The sequence below is a fragment of the Oryctolagus cuniculus genome, chromosome 7, assembly GCF_964237555.1.
Source record: "Oryctolagus cuniculus chromosome 7, mOryCun1.1, whole genome shotgun sequence".
Classification (NCBI taxonomy): Eukaryota; Metazoa; Chordata; class Mammalia; order Lagomorpha; family Leporidae; genus Oryctolagus; species Oryctolagus cuniculus.
In genome coordinates, this window is record NC_091438.1 from 96,126,503 (window position 1) to 96,145,761 (window position 19,259).

Here is a 19,259-nt window from a genome sequence, read left to right on the forward strand (position 1 = left end):
TAACAGCAAACCAAACCCAAAACTAGTAGGAGAAAAGAAATAATAAAATTAGAGAATAAACAAAATTTAAACAAAAAAATACCAAAGACCAGTGATGCAGCTCAATTCACAATAGCTAAGATATAGAATCAACCCAAATGCCAGTCAACTGAAGACTGAATAAAGAAATTATGGGATGTGTACATGATGGAATATTACACAGCAATAAAAAAAATAAAATCCTTTCATTTGCAAAATGGATGAAACTGGAAGATCTCATACTTATTGAAATAAGCCAGTCCCAGAAGGACAAATACCATTATGTTTTCTCTGACCTAATAGAGCACTAAAAGACAATCTATTGAATTGAAATTGATACTTAGAGAGCAATGACTCTGAACAGCCCTTGTCTTGACCACTGAGGAACAGTTTTTTTCCATACTATTTGTTGAACTCTTAACTTAATCATATGTGTATAGAGTTAATTGAAAATATATCTTGTTAAAAAAATAAGAATGGGACTAGGAGAGGGAGGAGGAAGTGAAATGGGAGTGTAGGTCGGAGGGTGCTTACAGAGGGAAGAATCACATGTTCCTAAAGTTGTAATTATGAAGTATATGAAGTCTGTAATCCTGAAATAAAAGGTTTCTTGGGGGAAAAAAGAGTAGTGTAAGGAAAAGCTGTTTTTTAAAAATAAATAAATAAATAAAATTGACACACCATTGGCCCAACTAACCAAAAAAAAAAAAAATGGAGAAGACCTGAATCAATAAAATTAGAGATGAAAAAGGAAGTATAATAACAGACAACACAGAAATAAAAATCATCAGAAATTACTACAAGAGTTATATGCCAACAAATCAAGAAACCTAGAAGAAATGGATAGATTCCTGGACACATACAACCTACCTAAATTGAGCCATTAAAATCTAAATTTATGACTCAATACCGTCAAATTAGAGAGCATTCAGAAAACCCTGCAAGACACTGGCAGAGGCAAAGAGTTCTTGGAAAAGATCCCAAAAGCAAAGGCAACCAAAGCCAAAATTGACAAATGGAACTATATCAAATTGAGATGCTTCTGCACTGCAAAAGAAACACTGAGCAAAGTGAAGAGGAAACCAACAGAATGGGAGAAATTATCTGCAAACTATGCCACTGACAAAGGATTAATTCCCTCATATGTCCCTGGATTTCTGTCTGTATGAATTAGAAAATCCAAGTATACTCTTGAAGTATAATGTACCTCCTCATGGATTACATTCTGCATCTCATCTTTAGAGACCTAAAGGGACTCAAGTTTAATTATAGGTCTAGAAAAAAAGAGGCATGGTGGGAGTGGGTCATTAGAAGACTGCATTGTCTTGCATAGTAACTACCTCAGGGGAGTCCATTGCTTTCACATGGAGTGATGAGGGTACTTCAACTAGGGATAAAGATGTATCTTCTATTAGCAACACTCATCAGAATTTATGGGTTAAATGTCTCCAACTTCAGAAGTTTCTCCCTGCACATTCCTATTCCAACTTTTAGTATCCCATTCCTTCCCAACTAGTATCCTTACTTTAAAAGTAGATACCCCATAATTCAACTTGTATTGTAATTTAATCAATCACAGAATGAGATTCAGGGTTGGATTTTCAGTTATCTCAGCCTACGGCTACAGGAGATAAGGATATCCTTCAGAGCACATATAGAAGACTCCACATCATTTATGTGGCCATAAGCTGGGAACTCTAACGTTTGAGCTAATCCTTTTCTTTCCCATCTTTGTCCAGTAATGTAAGGAACAACTAGCCAATTTTATTATACTCATTATTTTGCCAGAAATATTTGAAAATATTATATACACAGTTTCTTGGATCTTTGCTTCTTTTAAATGGTTAAGAGCACTCGATAGTGATACTTTGTATATCTCTTTTGTCAGATCAAACCAGAACCAAACTCTAGTCAGGGTTCTGCAGATAAGAGAACTAATAGAGTATGTGTGTATGTAACGAGAGTCATTATAAGGAACTGGCCCATGCAATTATGGGTACTGACAAGTGCCAAGATCTATAGTGGGATATAACTAGAGAAACAGGCAACTATGTTGTAGTTCCAGTTTGAAGCCAATGGGTCAAGACCTAGAAAGAGCTGATATTTCTGTTTGAGTACAAAGCCAAAAAACAACGAATTATCCACAATGAAGGAAGTCAAGCAGTAGTTCCTTCTTTTATTTATTTATTTATTTTTAATTTATTTGACAAGTAGAGTTATAGACAGTGAGAGAAAGAGACAGAGAGAAAGGTCTTCCTTCTGTTGGTTCACTCCCCAAATGGCTGCCACGGCCAGCACTGCGCCGATCTGAAGCCAGGAGCCAGGTGCTTCCTCCTGGTCTCCCATGCAGATGCAGGGGCCCAAGCACTTGGGCCATCCTCCACTGCCCTCCCAGGCCACAGTAGAGAGCTGGACCGGAAGAGGAGCAATTGGGACCAGAACCCGGCACCCATGTGGGATGCCGGCGCCGCAGGCAGAGGATTAACCAAGTGAGCCATGGCACCTGCACCAGTAGTTCCCTCTTATTCTTGGGAAATTTGGTTTTTTGTTTATTAGGCTTTCAATTTATTGGATGGGACCTACACATGTTGGGGAGGGCAATCTGCTTTACTTAGTCTAAAATTCTTTTTTGTTTTAAGATGTACTTATTTATTTGAGAGAGAATATAAATCTTCCATCCACTGATTCACTCCCCAAATGGCCACGAAGGCCAGGGCTGGGCCATGCAAAAGCCAGTGGCTTCAATCAGGTCTCCCCAAGTAGGGGCAGGGGCCTAAGCACTTGGTTCATCCTCCAATGATTTCACAGGAGCATTATCAGGAAGGACTGGAAGCAGAGCAGCTGGGACTTGATCCGGTGCTCATATGGGATGCTGGCATAGCAGATGGCAGCTGAACCCACAATGCCACAATGCCAGCCCCTTCAATCTACAATTCTATTGTTAATATTATCCAGAACAACCTTCACAGATACATTCAGAGTAATGTTTGGCCTAATGTCTGGGAGATGTGTGGTCTAGCCAAACTGACATGTAAAATTAACCAATACAAATACTACTTGAGCTTTCATCTTAAATTACATATACATCTTAAAATTCTGATTGACATGTTAGAATTACAAAAATTATCTATCAACATTAGACTCATACTTTTTTTAAGTATAAAATCACAATTTTCTTATTCACTGCAGACTCATTTAAGATAAAGACTTCATCTTATTTTAAATATGAAAAATATATCTTAAAATTTTTTCATATATATTTTAAGTGATCATCTGAAAAGATGATTTATAAAATATCTTAATAATAAGAGCAAAAATCATTGTTTAATACAGTTGATTTGTTAAAAACTGTTTTTTAAAGGAACAAAATTTTAGTTATGCAAAATAGATTTTCTATAGTTACCTCAGATGCCTGAAGTCTTACTGTACATTGTGACATCTCTGTCAACATTATTACATGTGGAGATAATTACTGAAATGTCTTCATAATTTTGCCACTTAAATTCACCAAATTTAAGCCAACTGATTTTCACATTATTTCTATTTTTTTAAATTTCTTCCTTTCCTTATCCATACAATGGCTACCATACTAATTGTTTGAAATATTATTTATTTAAAAGGCAGAGAGAGAAAAATAAATAAATAAATAAATAAATAAATGGCAGAGAGAGAGAAAAGGAAGAAAGAAAAGAAAGAAGGGAGGGAGAGAGGCAGAGTGGGAAAGAGAGACACAAAGAGCAAAGAGTAAGAAATACATCTCATCTGCTGGTTTACTCCACCAATGCGGGCAATAGCCAGAGCTGGGGAAAGCCAAAGTCAGGATCCGGGAACTCCATCTGTGTCTCCTATGAGTGACAATATCTTAGTACTTGAGCCACCACCTGCTGTCTTCCAGTCTCATTAGCAAGAAGCTAGAGCAGAAGCAGAGGCAGAGGAAACTCCATCCTAGGCATTCTGATATGAGATATGGGCATCCCAAGTGTCAGCTTATTGCCCTGTACCACAACACCTGCCTCATCATACTAATTAATCCCACTTCCGTCAAATATGAACAAACAAAAATGTAAATGCTATGGTACGTGTTTTCTATCTAAAATCACTTAAAAAGTTACTTTAGATCCCTGTAAAATCCAATCATGATAAGTATATAAAGGACATAGAAAAGGACTAAAAATTAATACATTGAAAATAGAAAAGTATACCTTTAAGCTCAGCAGATATTCACACACAGCATAACATATACCAATACCTTCTTCTGTATTAGTACTTCTGCCAAGTTCATCAATTAGTATGAGTGATTTGTCATTAGCATTATGTAAAATATATGCTATCTGAAAATATAGTTTCAATATTATTCATTGTAACCAAACAGCTGTCACAGTTATATAAATAAAGGAGAAATTCAGTTTCTTCATTAGTTTATATGAAATGCATTTTTGTAGAGAAATCCTGCTGAGCAGAAAATAATGCATTGTTTTTCTTTCTAAATATCTCATGACTAATAATTTCAAAAGCATAGCTGAAGTGTACATAAATAGACATCTACTTACGTTCATGAGACAACAGAGTAAATAATCATTATGTAAAATATTTATATTTTAGAAACAGTGAAATGAAACAAAACTATGCATTGAATGTTTAAATAAAGTACAAGGATGGCCATTTTCTTCTCCAAAAACAACTAAGCAATTACTGTCACATAATACTTAAAACCATCTCTCAATTTATCTCTACATCTCCCTATATTCTTTTGTTGTTGTGTTTTGTTTTTTTTTTGTTTTTTTTTTTTTTTTTTGACAGGCAGAGTGGACAGTGAGAGAGAGAGACAGAGAGGAAGGTCTTCTTTTGCCGTTGGTTCACCCTCCAATGGCCGCCGCGGCCAGCGCACTGCGGCCAGCGCACCGCACTGATCCGATGGCAGGAGCCAGATACTTATCCTGGTCTCCCATGGGGTGCAGGGCCCAAGCACCTGGGCCATCCTCCACTGCACTCCCTGGCCACAGCAGAGAGCTGGCCTGGAAGAGGGGCAACCGGGACAGAATCCGGCACCCTGACCGGGAATCTAGGAAAAAGTACTTAAGTATTAAAAAAAAAAAAAAAAATTTGAAAGGCAGAGTTACAGAGAAAGAGGGAGAGAGAAAGAGATATCTTCCAAATACTGATTCATTCCCACAATAGTTGGGGCTGGGCCAGGCCAAGGCCAGGAGCCAAGAACTTCATTCCAGTCTCTCATGTGTGTGTCAGGGCCCCAAGCACTTGGCCATCTTCCATTGCCTTCTCTGGTACATTAGCATGGAACTGGATAGAAAGCGGAGAAGTAGGGACTGTAACCAGTGCTATATGGGATGCCAGCATCACAGGTGGTGGCTTAATCTACTGTGCCACAAAGCTTGATTCTTGATTCTTGGTTTAACAAATAAATTTGAATCCATGACCACAAACACCAAGACTTAAATTGATGAAAGTGTTTCTTTTCCACTCTTTCTCAAAAGATAGAATTCCACCCTCATTACATCCTGACACAATAGTAATTTTCATGGACATTTTATCTTTCAATGGAACTATGCTTCTTGAAGGCTAACACCATAAATATATACCTCAAGTACATAGTATATTGCCACACTACCCTGTAAGTATTCATAATATATGAAATAACATTATAAACTGTGTGGCGAATGGTAGCTTTATTCACTCCACATCTACTTGCAGGAAATCATCTCCAAATGTATAGGAATTCCAGTAATTCCTACCTAATACAGATATCCCGAGAGCTATGCTGAACTTCATTAGCCCTCAAAACTACTTGACATTTGCACAGATCAGAAATAGGTGATGAGGAGTGGCTATTTTGCCTAGTGGTTAAGACATCAAGTTGGGATGCCTGTATCCCATATCACAGTGCCTGGGTTCTTCTCCTGACTCCGCTTCTAATTCCAGCTTCCTACTAATGCACACCCTGGGAAGCAGCAGCTGGTGAGTCTAATAGTTGAATTTCTGCCACCCTGTGAGCGACCTGGATTAAGTTCTTGGTCTATTGCAGACATTTTGGCAATGAACAAAAAGATGGGAGCTCACTATCTGTCTCCCTCTTTGTCTGTGTCTGAAATACATAAAAATTTCAAAGAAAAAGAAATAGGAGATAATACACATTTTGATAAAGAAGTAGAAATTCTATAAGGGGAAATAAGAGGATGATTTTTAAACAGTCTTTCAATGTAGTGATCTTTTATTTTAGAATTAGGCATTAGAGGAACAATTGGTTCTATGCAAAATGATACCAAATTGGTCTTAGTTTTCTTAAGCCTTTTATATATTCCATAAAAAAGTAAAATATACTTATATTTTTCAATAGCACTAGCTTTTTCTTTAAAACTATTCCCCAACAAAACTTTCACTTCTATTTCCACATAAGAGAGAAATTAGGAAGCTGTCTTTGACTGCCCTCTGGCTCTTGGAGAGGGATATAAACACATGTGCATGTTTTAGTAAAGGGATACTTTCTTACATGATAATAGACCATTATGGGAAGAATTTAATACATTTTTAACATAGAAGTTTTGTTTGGGTACCTCTTTCATTTCCTTCATAAATGTTGATGAATTTGTTTCAATATCATCATCAGTACTGATTCTTGTAAAGATTTGTTCAGCAATTCTAAAGGAAGAATATTCTGCTGGAACATAAGATCCTATAAAATACAAGGCCAAAGTAAATTCAGATGCTTTGGGGAACTGGAGTTGTGGTACAGTGGGTTAAGCCATTGCTCACAAAGCTGGCATCCCATGTCAAGACACTGTTCAAGTCCTGGCTCCTCTGCTTCAATCCATCTTCCTATTAATCCCTGGGAAAGCAGAGAAAGATGTCCCAAGTAATCAGGCCTCTGCCACTCATATAAGAGACCAGGATGGGGTTCCTGGTTCTTGGTTTCAGTGTGGCCCCTCATCCAGCTGTTGTGGCTACTTAGGAGTGAACCAGCAGACAGATCTGTCACTGATTTCAAATAAATATGATAAATCTTTAAGAAAATGAAATGCTTTTATAAAATATAAGTATTATGAACATTTTGCACTTGCATTATTTTCAAGAACTATGTGGTAGAAAGAGCACAAGCTATGGAGTTAGAAGACATGTCCCACTTCCATCACTTACTGTATAACTTTGTACAGCACTTATTCTCCTAGAATCATCTTTCCTACATATAAAAGTAAATAGTTGCCCAACCTACCTTATAAAGTTATCTGAAAGTTCAAATAAGATAGCTTAAGTTCAAGTATATCAGAAAGGCATTATTATAGACTTGAAAAAATTTAAAATAATTTAAATGATCAAGAACATTCAAAACATGAAATTTTGAAGGAAATGCTTATAAAACAAATTGATAAGATTATATAAAGGTATATTAGGAAACATCCATGTTATTACATACATATAGAAATACCCAGAAGCACAATGAAACTAAAACATTAAATAAAAAGGTGAATTTTTGATCTATGAGAAATTATTGTGCTAACTAAAGTACCCATCTTTTGAGAACAAATCAGTCTGATTAATGTTCCCATATCTGTAAAAAATGAAATATAAAAGGCATTCTAATATCAAAAGATGCTTTCAGAAGGATTAGACAAGGAAAAACAAATATGAAATGCCAACTAGAAAATATAGCTTATATTTACTGATATATTTTTCTGTTCTCTTCTCTCTGTTAACTTCCACCAAAAATGTTCTCAGCATTTCTTGTCTAGATTTTTACAGATGCCTCCTGGCTGGTATTTTGCTTCTGGTCTTGTCTACAACCGGCCAGAGTGATCTATCTAAAAGATAGATTTTTTTAAAGATTTATTTTATTTATTTGAAAGACAGAGTTACGGAGGAGGCAGAGACAGAGAGAGAGGTCTTCCATCCGTTGGTTCACTCTCCAGATGGCTGCAATGGCCAGAGCTGTGCAATCCGAAGCCAGGAGCCAGGAGCTTCTTCTGGTTCTCCCAGGTGGGTGCAGGGGCCTGAGGACTCAGGCCATCTTTTACTGCTTTCCCAGGCCATAGCAGAGAGCTGGATCGGTAGAAAAGCAGCCAGGACTAGAACCGGTGCCCATTTGGGATGCCGGAGTTTTAGGCCAGAGCTTTAACCCGCTGCAGCACAGTGCCGGCCCCAGAAAGTCAAATCTAATCACACTATTTTCACACTCCCTATGGACTGTTGGGTAAAATTCAGTTTCTTCAGTCAAGTACCTAAGGTTCTACATGATCTAATTCCTGTCCATCTCTCTAGTTTTACATCTTGCCAATAATCACAGTCACACCCCTTGTTCCACACACACACACACACACCCCAAAAAAAAGAAAAAGAAAAGAAAAGAAAAAGGACTACAAAGCTATTCGTATTATTCGGGTATATCATACTAATTTTTGTTCCTATGTTTTAGAACATGTGCTTAGGCTGGCGCTGCGGCTCACTAGGCTAATCCTCCGCCTAGCGGCGCCAGCACACCGGGTTCTAGTCCCGGTCGGGGCGCCGGATTCTGTCCGGTTGCCCCTCTTCCAGGCCAGCTCTCTGCTGTGGCCAGGGAGTGCAGTGGAGGATGGCCCAGGTGCTTGGGCCCTGCACCCCATGGGAGACCAGGAGAAGCACCTGGCTCCTGGCTCCTGCCATCGGATCAGCGCGGTGCGCCGGCCGCAGCGCGCCGACCGCGGCGGCCATTGGAGGGTGAACCAACGGCAAAGGAAGACCTTTCTCTCTGTCTCTCTCTCTCACTGTCCACTCTGCCTGTCAAAAAAAAAAAAAAAAAAAAAAAAAAAAAAAGAACGTGCGCTTGTCTCTGCCTAGAAAATTGCCTACTTTTTCATACTTTTACATCCATAGCATCTTTTTTTTTAACTTTTATCTAATAAATATAAATTTCCAAAGTACAGCTTTTGGATTACAGTGGCTTTTTCCCCCCCATAACTTCCCTCCCAAAAGCAACTCTCCCATCTCCCGCTCCCTCTCCCATTTCATTCACATCAAGATTCATTTTCAATTATCTTTATATACAGAAGATCAATTTAGTATATATTAAGTAAAGATTTCAACAGTTTGCACCCACACAGAAACACATCTTATATATATGATCTCACTGAGTCCTTAAAACAAATATTAGAAGTAGATACTATTCCAATCTTCCCTTGCAGATAGGAAAACTGAGGCTTAAAGATGTTAACAGTTTGTCTACGATTACACTGCTACTAACCAGATAAGTTGGATCTACCTCCAAAGTAGATGTTATTTTTTTTTTATTTTTAGTTAATAAATGTGAATTTACAAAGTGCAACTTTTGTATTGTTGTGGCTCCCCCCCCCAACCTCCCTCCCTCCCGCGGCCCTCCCCTCTCCCACTCCCTCTCCCATCCCGCCCTTCATCGAGTTTCATTTTCAATTACCTTCAAATACAGAAGATCAACTTAGTATACACTAAGCAAGGATTTCAACAGGCTGCACTCACACAACCACACAAGATATAGGGTATTGTTCGACTAGTAGTGTTGTCTTTAAGTTTCATAGTAAAACACATTAAGGACAGAGATCCTATGTGGGGAGCCTGTACCCAGTGACTCCCGTTGTAGATTTAACAATTGGCACTCTTATTTATGACGTCAGCAATCCCCCGAGACTCTTGCTATGAGCTGTCTAGGCTATGGAAGCCCCTTGAGTTCATCAACTCTGAACTTGTTTAGTCAAGGCCGTATCACAGTGGAGGTTCCTTCCTCCCTTCAGAGAAAGGCGCCTCCCTCCTTGATGGCCTGTTCCTTCTGCTGGGGTCTTGTTCACCAGGATCTTTCATTTAGGTTATTTTCGCCACCGTGTCATGGCTTTCCATGTCTGTGAGACTCTCATGGGCCTTTTAGCCAGATCTGAATGCCCCAAGGGTTGATTCTGAGGCAGGAGTGCTGTTTGGGGCGTTTGCCATTCTATGAGTCTGCTGTGTGTCCTGCTTCCCAGGCAGAATTGTTCTCTCCCTTTTAATTCTATCCTTCATTATTTGCTTACACTGGTCTTATTTGTGAAATCTCTTCAACACTTACCCTATCTTTTTGATCGGTTATGTACTTATACTTATCACTTTACCAAGTGTGCTGGCATTGGTACATGCCTCCAAAGTAGATGTTATTAACTTCCAGCGTTTTCAAGTCTGACTGTTTCCTTTATGGTCAGACAATATGCTATATTATATAAACTTTCAGATATTCCAGAGGGTAAAGATAGATGGTGACAAGAGAAGTAGAAAAATTATCTTTAAATATTTGAAGAGCTAACATTAAGAAGAAATACTAATCTCCAATACAGCAAAGTTAAGAATTAGAACTACTGAGAAGTCCTGACTTACAGAAAGTCAGATTTCAATTCAATAAAATGAATGACCTAACAATTACAGCTGTTCAACAACTAACCTGTTCTTTAAATGATAGAACTCTTCATAGATAACTTCTCAAGTAGAAGTAGGAGTATTATGAATCAGATAGCATTCTTATAAGGAGAGGAAAATTAGCTAAGATATCCTTTAAATGCCAATAAAACTTTAAACTTAATACAATATTTACTCATCATTCATTTATCTCTCATTTCCTTTCCCAGTACTAAGGGTGAATTTACACTATTACCAATATTATTAATCTGGTATTCTTTTTATAATTCATTACACTGGACTATGGTTTCTCACCATGACACTATTACATCATAGGCTCAGTAAATCTTATGTGTTGGTAAGAGGGTAAGGGATGAGGAGAGAAGCCCTGTGGATCATAGCATGATTAGTAGCATTCCTGTACTTGAAACTCTCCATAGTTGTGATAACCAAAAATGTCTCCAAGATGTTTCAAAATTCTGAGGATTCAGGGTATGGAATCAAAACTACCACTGTTTGAAAACCACAGCATTAGGGCTAAATATCCATATACTCCTCACAAAAACCCAGTTTCCAGGGATAGGTGTTAAATTGTGCCTCTAAATCAAGAAATATATGATAATGTTGGGCAAGTAACAGCCATTTACAAACACATATACACATATGTATGTGTAACATTCAGTTGCTATGATCAAGTTACTGGTTTTCCACGTTAAAATTAATGGAACTATTTTCTTTGCCTGACATAATTTGGAGAAAATTTCACATCAGTCATTTCACTTTTTCTCACATTTTTGGTTTTGAACCCAAAAATAGCTACACGATTCAATTTACTAATAATTTCTATAAAAGTAAAAGTTACTAGTAACAAAGTTTCTACTTCTCTAATGTCCCATAAAATTTTGGGGGCAATTTAATCCAAACTGGACAGAGCTTAATAAAACACCAAATAGTAAAAGTTATGGTTAGCATAACAGACACACTATTACAGTTTTAGGAAAGAGAATATACACAAAACTATTCATGTGTTAATTAGGCAACTGAATCTGAAAAATTAGGCACAGAACATTTTGAAAATGAATCATCACTAGTAGTTATAAAGTAAAGCCATGACTTACCAATCTGGGCCATAATCTGAGAAAGAGCAATTTGCTTTAAATATGTAGATTTCCCACTCATATTTGGTCCAGTTATGATCAAAAAATTACTTCCTTCTGTAATATAGGTATTATTAGGAACAGGTTTTTCCAAAGATATTTTTTCAAGAATGGGATGCCATCCCTGTTTGATTGCTAAAGTATCAGTAAACTCTGGTCGAACTGAAGGAAAAAAACAGAATGGTTAAGATTAATATATTTATATATAAATATTTTGAGGTATGTCTGCATTATATATACTTTTGTGATTTTACTAGTGTCAGTGGAACAAAAGGTATTATTTTATCCAAAATTCCAACCTAAATCCTTCTAAGTAATAATGAATACACGCTAATCACAGTTTTTATTTGTTTCCAGAGAACTCTAGAATTTAGCTCCTTGTCATTGTCATTCATTGCAAAAAAGTTTGTAAGATTTTCAGATATATATATATATATGAAATAAGAAATATTTTATAAACCAAGTAGTCATTGACAATATTTGTTAATATCAAGTAACTACCAGTAGCTCACAACTGCACATCATTATTTCAAACTTGGTATACTTAGCTTTTAAAATGAAGTCTGAGTAAAATTCCCTTGAGGAAATATTGTATAAAAAGAAATTTCAGGCCCCCTCTGCCACCAATCATGGCTGCTCTCCCATGATGGTGGCTCCTCTGGGAGAGGACTTCAGCACTGGGAGCCAGGTGTTGTGCTGTATGTGCCAGGAGCAGTAGCTGCAAAGCAAGGTGGCAGTCTATGACTACCAGTCCAAAAAGCTTGCTTTAAAATATGCCTCTTCCAGGCAGCTAACAGAATGGGTGAAAATATTTGTAAACATGTTGTAAACTGATAAAGGGTTAATACCAGAATCTATAAAGAGCTTAAGAAATTCAACAACAACGAAACAAACAATCCGGTTAAGAAACAGGCAAAGGACTTGAGCAGGCATTTTTCAAAAGAGGAAATTCAAATGGCCAACAGACAGTTGAGAAAATGCTCAGGATCTCTAGCCAAGGAAACGCAAGTCAAAACCACAATGAGGTTTCACCTTACCCCTATAGAATGGCGCTCATACAGAAATCAACAAACAAGTGCTGGTAAGGATGTGAGGAAAAAGGTACCCTAATCCACTGTTGGTGGGAATGTAAACTGCTGTAGCCACTGTGGAAGACAACATGCAGATAACTCAATTATAGCCATCAAAAACCCTAGCGTGACACTTAAATCTCTGAGGCCTGAAGATACACACATCTTTGAAAGCCCACATTCACTTGAAAGATACTACTACATCTATGAACTACTGTACATCAGAAGACATTTGTGATGTAGACACTGCTGACCATGATTATAGCTGAAGAAATTACTCACAGGTTACGATTCTGGGATCACCTAGGACAAAAGTCAAAGCAACTATCCAGCTGAGACTCCACATTACATCTAGACAACAACAACAAAAAAATATTTTCTAACAAAAGCTTCTCCATAAAAAAGAAGGAACTATTACACCAGATGTGCATATGTCAATGTAGGAACACATGAAACATGTAGAAGAAAGCATGACACTTCCAAAAGAATACAAGAGTTCTCCAGAAAGGCATTTTGATTTGAAGGAAATTATGAAATCCCTGAAAAAGTACAAAATGAAGATTCAAAGGAAACTTAATGCGATTCAAGAGAATACAGATAGTGAAGCCAAAAAAATAAAAAAATAATGCATGCTATGAATGACAAATCAACAGTCATAAATGATTAAAAAGAACTTACCAGAAATTTTGGAGTTTAAAATTTCAATCAATATCAATGAGATTAGCGGTAATGAGATTTATTGGTGGTAGTCTCACCAACAAAACAGATTGAGCAAAATTTGACAAAGCTTTGAAATAACCCAATTAGAACAAAATAGACAGAAAAAAAATGAAAAAAGGTGATAAAACACATAGGCTACTATGGAGGGGACAAATATTCATAGTATAGGGATGCCCAAAGGAAAGGATAAATAAAAGGGAACTGAGAATCTATTGAATGAAATGAGTTGAAAATTTTCCAGATCTTAAAAGAAATATGGACATCCAGATACAAGAAGCTCAAAGGACTCACAAAAAAAAAAATGCCTTCTCCAAGGTGTAATACAGTGAAATTATCAAAAGTTAAGGATAAGGAGAAAATCCTAAAGCAATGAGAAAAAAACATCTAGTTAGAAATAAAGAAAAGAATATTAGACTAACAACAGACACTACACAGGTAAGAAGAAAGTGGGATGATACGTTCAAGGTCTGAAAAAAAAAAATCTAACCAAGAGCATTATTTAAAGTGAAGCTATCCTTTAGAAGGGAAGTAGAAATAAAGTATTTCCAAAAAAAAAAAAAAAAAAAAAAAAGCCAATAGAATTCATTATCATCAGATCAGCCCTACAAGAAATCCTGAAGGGAGTCTTACATTGGAAGTAGCCATCATGAAATCCTAAGAAATTACCAAATTTACTAATGGATCAGATACACAAGAGAAACAGAAGACAAGCCAACTTTATCATGACAGGAAGCTACCAAACCTTACACAAAACTGCACTCAAAATGGATCAAAGACCTAAATCTATAAACTGATACTACCAGATTATTAGAGAACATTGGGGAAACCCTGCAAGACACCAGCAGAGGCAAAGAGTTCTTGGAAAAGACCCCAGAGGCACAGGCAATCAAAGCCAAAATTGACAAATGGAACTACATCAAATTGAGACGCTTCTGCACTGCAAAAGAAACGTTCAGCAAAGTGAAGAGACAACCAACAGAATGGGAGAAATGATCTGCAAACTACGCAATTGATAAAGAATTAATATCCAGAATATATAAAGAACTCAAGAAACTCAGCAATAACAAAACAAACAACACAGTTAGGAAATGGGCAAAGGACTTAAACAGGCAGTTCTCAAAAGACAAAATCCAAATGGCCAACAGACACATGAAAAAATGCTCAGGATCCCTAGCTGTCAGGGAAATGCAAATCAAAACCACAATGAAGATTCACCTCATTCCCATTAGAATGGCCTTCAAACAGAAATCAACAAACAACAGACCGCTTTTTTTCTTTATCAATTTAAACTCCTTTGGGTAAATTCCAAGGAGTGGGATGGCTGGGTCGAACGGTAGGGTTATATTCAGGTTTCTGAGGAATCTCCAGACTGATTTCCATAGTGGCTTAACCAGTTTGCATTCCCACCAACAGTGGGTTAGTGTCCCTTTTTCCCCACATCCTCGCCAGCATCTGTTGTTGGTAGATTTCTGTATGTGAGCCATTCTAACCGGGGTGAGGTGAAACCTCATTGTGGTTTTGATTTGCATTTCCCTGATTGCTAGTGACCTTGAACATTTTTTCATGTGCCTGTTGGCCATTTGGATTTCCTCTTTTGAAAAATGTCTATTGAAGTCCTTGGCCCATCTCTTAAGTGGGTTGTTGGTTTTGTTTTTGTGGAGTTTCTTGATCTCTTTGTAGATTCTGGTTATTAACCCTTTATCTGCTGCATAGTTTGCAAATATTTTTTCCCATTCTGTCGGTTGTCTCTTCACTCTCCTGACTGTTTCTTTTGCAGTAAAGAAACTTCTCAATTTGATGCAATCCCAATAGTTGATTTTGGCTTTGACTGTCTGTGCCTCCCGGGTCTTTTCCAGAAATTCTTTGCCTGTGCCAATATCTTGAAGGGTTTCTCCAATGTTCTCTAATAACTTAATGGTGTCAGGACGTAGATTTAGGTCTTTAATCCACGTTGAGTGGATTTTTGTGTAAGGTGTAAGGTAGGGGTCTTGCTTCATGCTCACGTTCGACCCAGCCATCCCACTCCTTGGAATTTACCCAAAGGAGTTTAAATTGATAAAGAAAAAAGCGGTCTGCACCCTAATGTTTATTGCAGCACAATTCACAATAGCCAAGACCTGGAACCAACCTAAATGCCCATCAATGGTAGACTGGATAAAGAAATTATGGGATATGTATTCTTTAGAATACTATACCGCAGTAAGAAACAACGAAATCCAGTCATTTGCAACAAAATGGAGGAATCTGGAACACATCATGCTGAGTGAAGTAAGCCAGTCCCAAAGGGACAAATACCATATGTTCTCCCTGATCGGTGACAACTGACTGAACACCAAAAAGGAAACCTCCTGAAGTGAAATGGACACTATGAGAAATGGTGACTTGATCAGCATAGCCCTGACTGCTAATGGACAACTTAATACATTATCCCTCATAGTATTTTTTTTTTGTCTGTTCTACTTAATATGACTGGTTTAATTCTGTAATTATCACACAGTTATTCTTAAGTGTTGAAAATTAACTGAAATGTGATCCCTGTTAAACATAAAAGTGGGAATAAGAGAGGGAAGAGATGTATAATTTGGGGCATGCTCGGGCTGACTTGCCCCAATTGGTAGAGTTGGAAACATACTAGGGGATTCCAATTCAATCCCATCAAGGTGGCATGTGCCAATGCCATCTCACTATTCCAAGTGATCAATTTCAGTTCACAATTGATCATAATGAAAGGACTAAGAGTCAAAGGGAGCACATAAACAAGTCTAGTATCTGCTAACACTAACCGATAGAATAAATAAAGGGGAGAGTGATCCAACATGGGAAGTGAGATACTCAGCAGACTCATAGAATGGCAGATGTCCTAAATAGCACTCTGGCCTCAGAATCAGCCCTAAAGGCACTCGGATCTGGCTGAAAAGCCCATGAGAGTATTTCAGGCATGGAAAGCCAAGACACTCTGGCAAAAAGATCTCTGTGAGTGAGATCCCAGTGGAAAGAACAGGTCTTCAAAGAGGGAGGTGCCTTTCTCTGAAGGGAGGAGAGAACCTCCACTTTGACTATGACCTTGTCTAAACAAGATAAGAGTCGGAGAACTCAAGGGGCTTCCATAGCCTTGGAAACTCATGACTGGTGCATAGGGAGATTACTGATGCCATAAACAGGAGTGTCAATTTGTAAAGTCAACAACAGGAGTCACTGTGCACTTACTCCTCATGTAGGATCTCTGTCCTTAATGTGCTGTACACTGAGGCTTAATGCTATAACGAGTACTCAAACAGTATATTTCACTTTGTGTTTCTATGGGGGTGCAAACTGTTGAAATCTTTACTTAATGTACACTAAACTGATCTTCTGTTAAAAAAAAAAAAAAAAAAAGAAAAGAAACTATCAATTCCCAACTTGACTCTCACTGGGATTAAACATGACAATAGGTCTGATCTGATTTCATCATCATTTAAAAAAAAATCATCTATTATTTTTCACTTTATGTTTCTGTGTGGGAACAAACTGTTGAAATCCTTACTTAAGGTATACTAAGCTGATCTTCTGTATACTAAGATAATCGAAAATGAATCTTGATGTGAATGGAAGGGGAGAGGGAATGGGAAAGGGGAGGGTTGTGGGTGGGAGGGACGGTATGGGGGGAAAGCCATTGTAACCCATGAGACGTACTTTGGAAATTTATATTCATTAAATAAAAGATAAAAAAAAAAAAAAAAAGAAATCAACAAACAACAAATGCTGTCAAGGATGTGAGGGAAAAAGATACCCTAATCCACTGCTGTGGGAATATAAACTGGTACAGCCACTGTGGAAGACAGTATGGAGATACCTCAAAATCTGAATATACACCTAGCATATGACCCAGCCATCCCACTCTTGGGAATTTACCCAAGGGAAATGTAATCAGCTTATGAAAGAGTTATCTATACCAGAGGTTTACTGCATCTCAATTCACAATAGCTATGATATGAAATCAATCCAAATTTCTATCATCTTCTGTCCCGGTTGCCCCTCTTCCAGGCCAGCTCTCTGCTATGGCCAGGGAGTGCAGTGGAGGATGGCCCAGGTGCTTGGGCCCTGCACCCCATGGGAGACCAGGAAAAGCACCTGTCTCCTGGCTCCTGCCAGGATCAGCGCGGTGCGCCGGCTGCAGCGGCGGCCATTGGAGGGTGAACCAACGGCAAAGGAAGACCTTTCTCTCTGTCTCTCTCTCTCACTGTCCACTCTGCCTGTCAAAAAAAAAAAAAAAAAAAAAAAAAAAAAAGACTGCACAGAGAAAGTATGGATATGTACACCACAGAATACTACACAGCAGTAAAAAAAAAAATCTGAAATCCTGTTTTTTGCAACAAAATGGATACAGCTGGAAAATATTATACTTAGTGAAATAAGGCAGTCCCCAAAAGACAAATACCTTATTTTTCTCTCTGCTCTGTGGTAACTAATAGAGTATCTAAAAGGTAATCTACAGAAATGAAATTGACACTTTGAGATGCCATGACTTAGAACATCCCTTGTCTCAACCATTTAGGAGCAGTTTTTTTTTGTTTTTGTTTTTCATACTATTTTTTGAACTGTTCACTTAGTGTATGGTTAATCTTATATATATAAAATTAATTGAAAATAGATCTTAGTAAAAAAAAAAAAAAAACAAGAATGGGAATAGAAGAAGGAGTAGGAAGAAGGGTAGGGGTGTGGGTTGGAGGAAGGGCAGGGTAGGAAAAATCACTATGTTCCTAGACTTGTATTTATAAAATGCATGAAGTTTGTATACCTTAAATAAAACATTTCTGGGGCTGGCACTGTGGTACAGAAAGTTAAAGCCCTGGTCTGCAGTGCTAGCATCCCATATGGGGGCCAGTTTGGGTACTGACTGCTGCACTTCCAATCCAGCACTCTGCTATGGCCTGGGAAAGCAGAAGATAGCCCAAGTCCTTGGGACACTACACCCATGTGGGAGACCAGGAAGAAGCTCCTGGCTCCTGGCTTCGGATCAGCTCAGCTTTGGCCATTGCAGCCATTTAGAAAGTGAACCAGCAGATGGAAGACTTCTCTCTTTTTGGTTCTACCTCTCTCTGTAACTCTATTTTTCAAATAAATTAATCTTTTAAATATAAAAAATAAAAAAACTATGCTGATTCCAGGTGTGGTTTAAAAATAAATAAAAATAAATAAAGGTTTCTATGTAAGTAAATAAATAAAATGTATCTATCTGATTAAGTTTCTAATGAAAAAAAAGAGCAATTAGGTAAGTAAAAAAAGAGATAAAAAGGAACCAAAATTGGAAGACAGAAGTAAAATACATGAAAAAAAAAAAAAAACTAAAAATGCCACCAAAAAGCGGTTAGAATTGATAAACTAATTCAGCAATGTTGCAGCATACAAAATTTTTATACCTTAACAATAATCTGACAGATCCTATTTACAACAACTAAAATATACATATATATTCAGGAACAAATTTAACCAAATAATTGAAAGATCTCTATAAGAAAATTTATAAAACATTGAGAAAAAATCATGAAGAATACAAAAAAGGCAAAAAGAAAGATATTCTTTGTTCATGAATTAGAAGGATAATTTTGTTAAAATGTCCATACTACTTAAAGAAATCTACAGATTTAATGCTATCCCTGTCACAATACTAATAACATTCTTTACAAGATCAGAAAAAAAAAACCTCTAAAATTCATACAGAACTGTAAAAAGAGAATAGTCCATGGAAACTTAGGCAAAACAGAATTAAAAAAAAAAAAAACCTTGGAGGCATCACAATACCTCATTTCAAAGCATACAACAAAAACTAAAGTAAATAAAATGGCATGGCACTGCCATAAAAACTAACAGATAATGGAACAGAAAAGACAGCCCAGAAAATGATCCACATAATACAGGCAACTGATCTTTGACAAAG

At 37.4% G+C, this 19,259-nt stretch overlaps 1 protein-coding gene across 1 annotated transcript in view; it reads right to left on the reverse strand.

Moving 5' to 3' along the window:
* The window catches only part of MSH4 (mutS homolog 4), a 92,738-nt gene that overhangs the window by 15,673 nt on the left and 57,806 nt on the right, over positions 1–19,259 (reverse strand). Inside the window, exons 15-17 of the mRNA XM_070078240.1 lie at positions 11,514–11,714; positions 6,588–6,706; positions 4,221–4,349 (exon numbers count right to left, since the gene is read on the reverse strand). Coding sequence (XP_069934341.1) covers positions 4,221–4,349; positions 6,588–6,706; positions 11,514–11,714 — 449 coding nt within the window. The remainder of the gene's footprint in view (positions 1–4,220; positions 4,350–6,587; positions 6,707–11,513; positions 11,715–19,259) is intronic.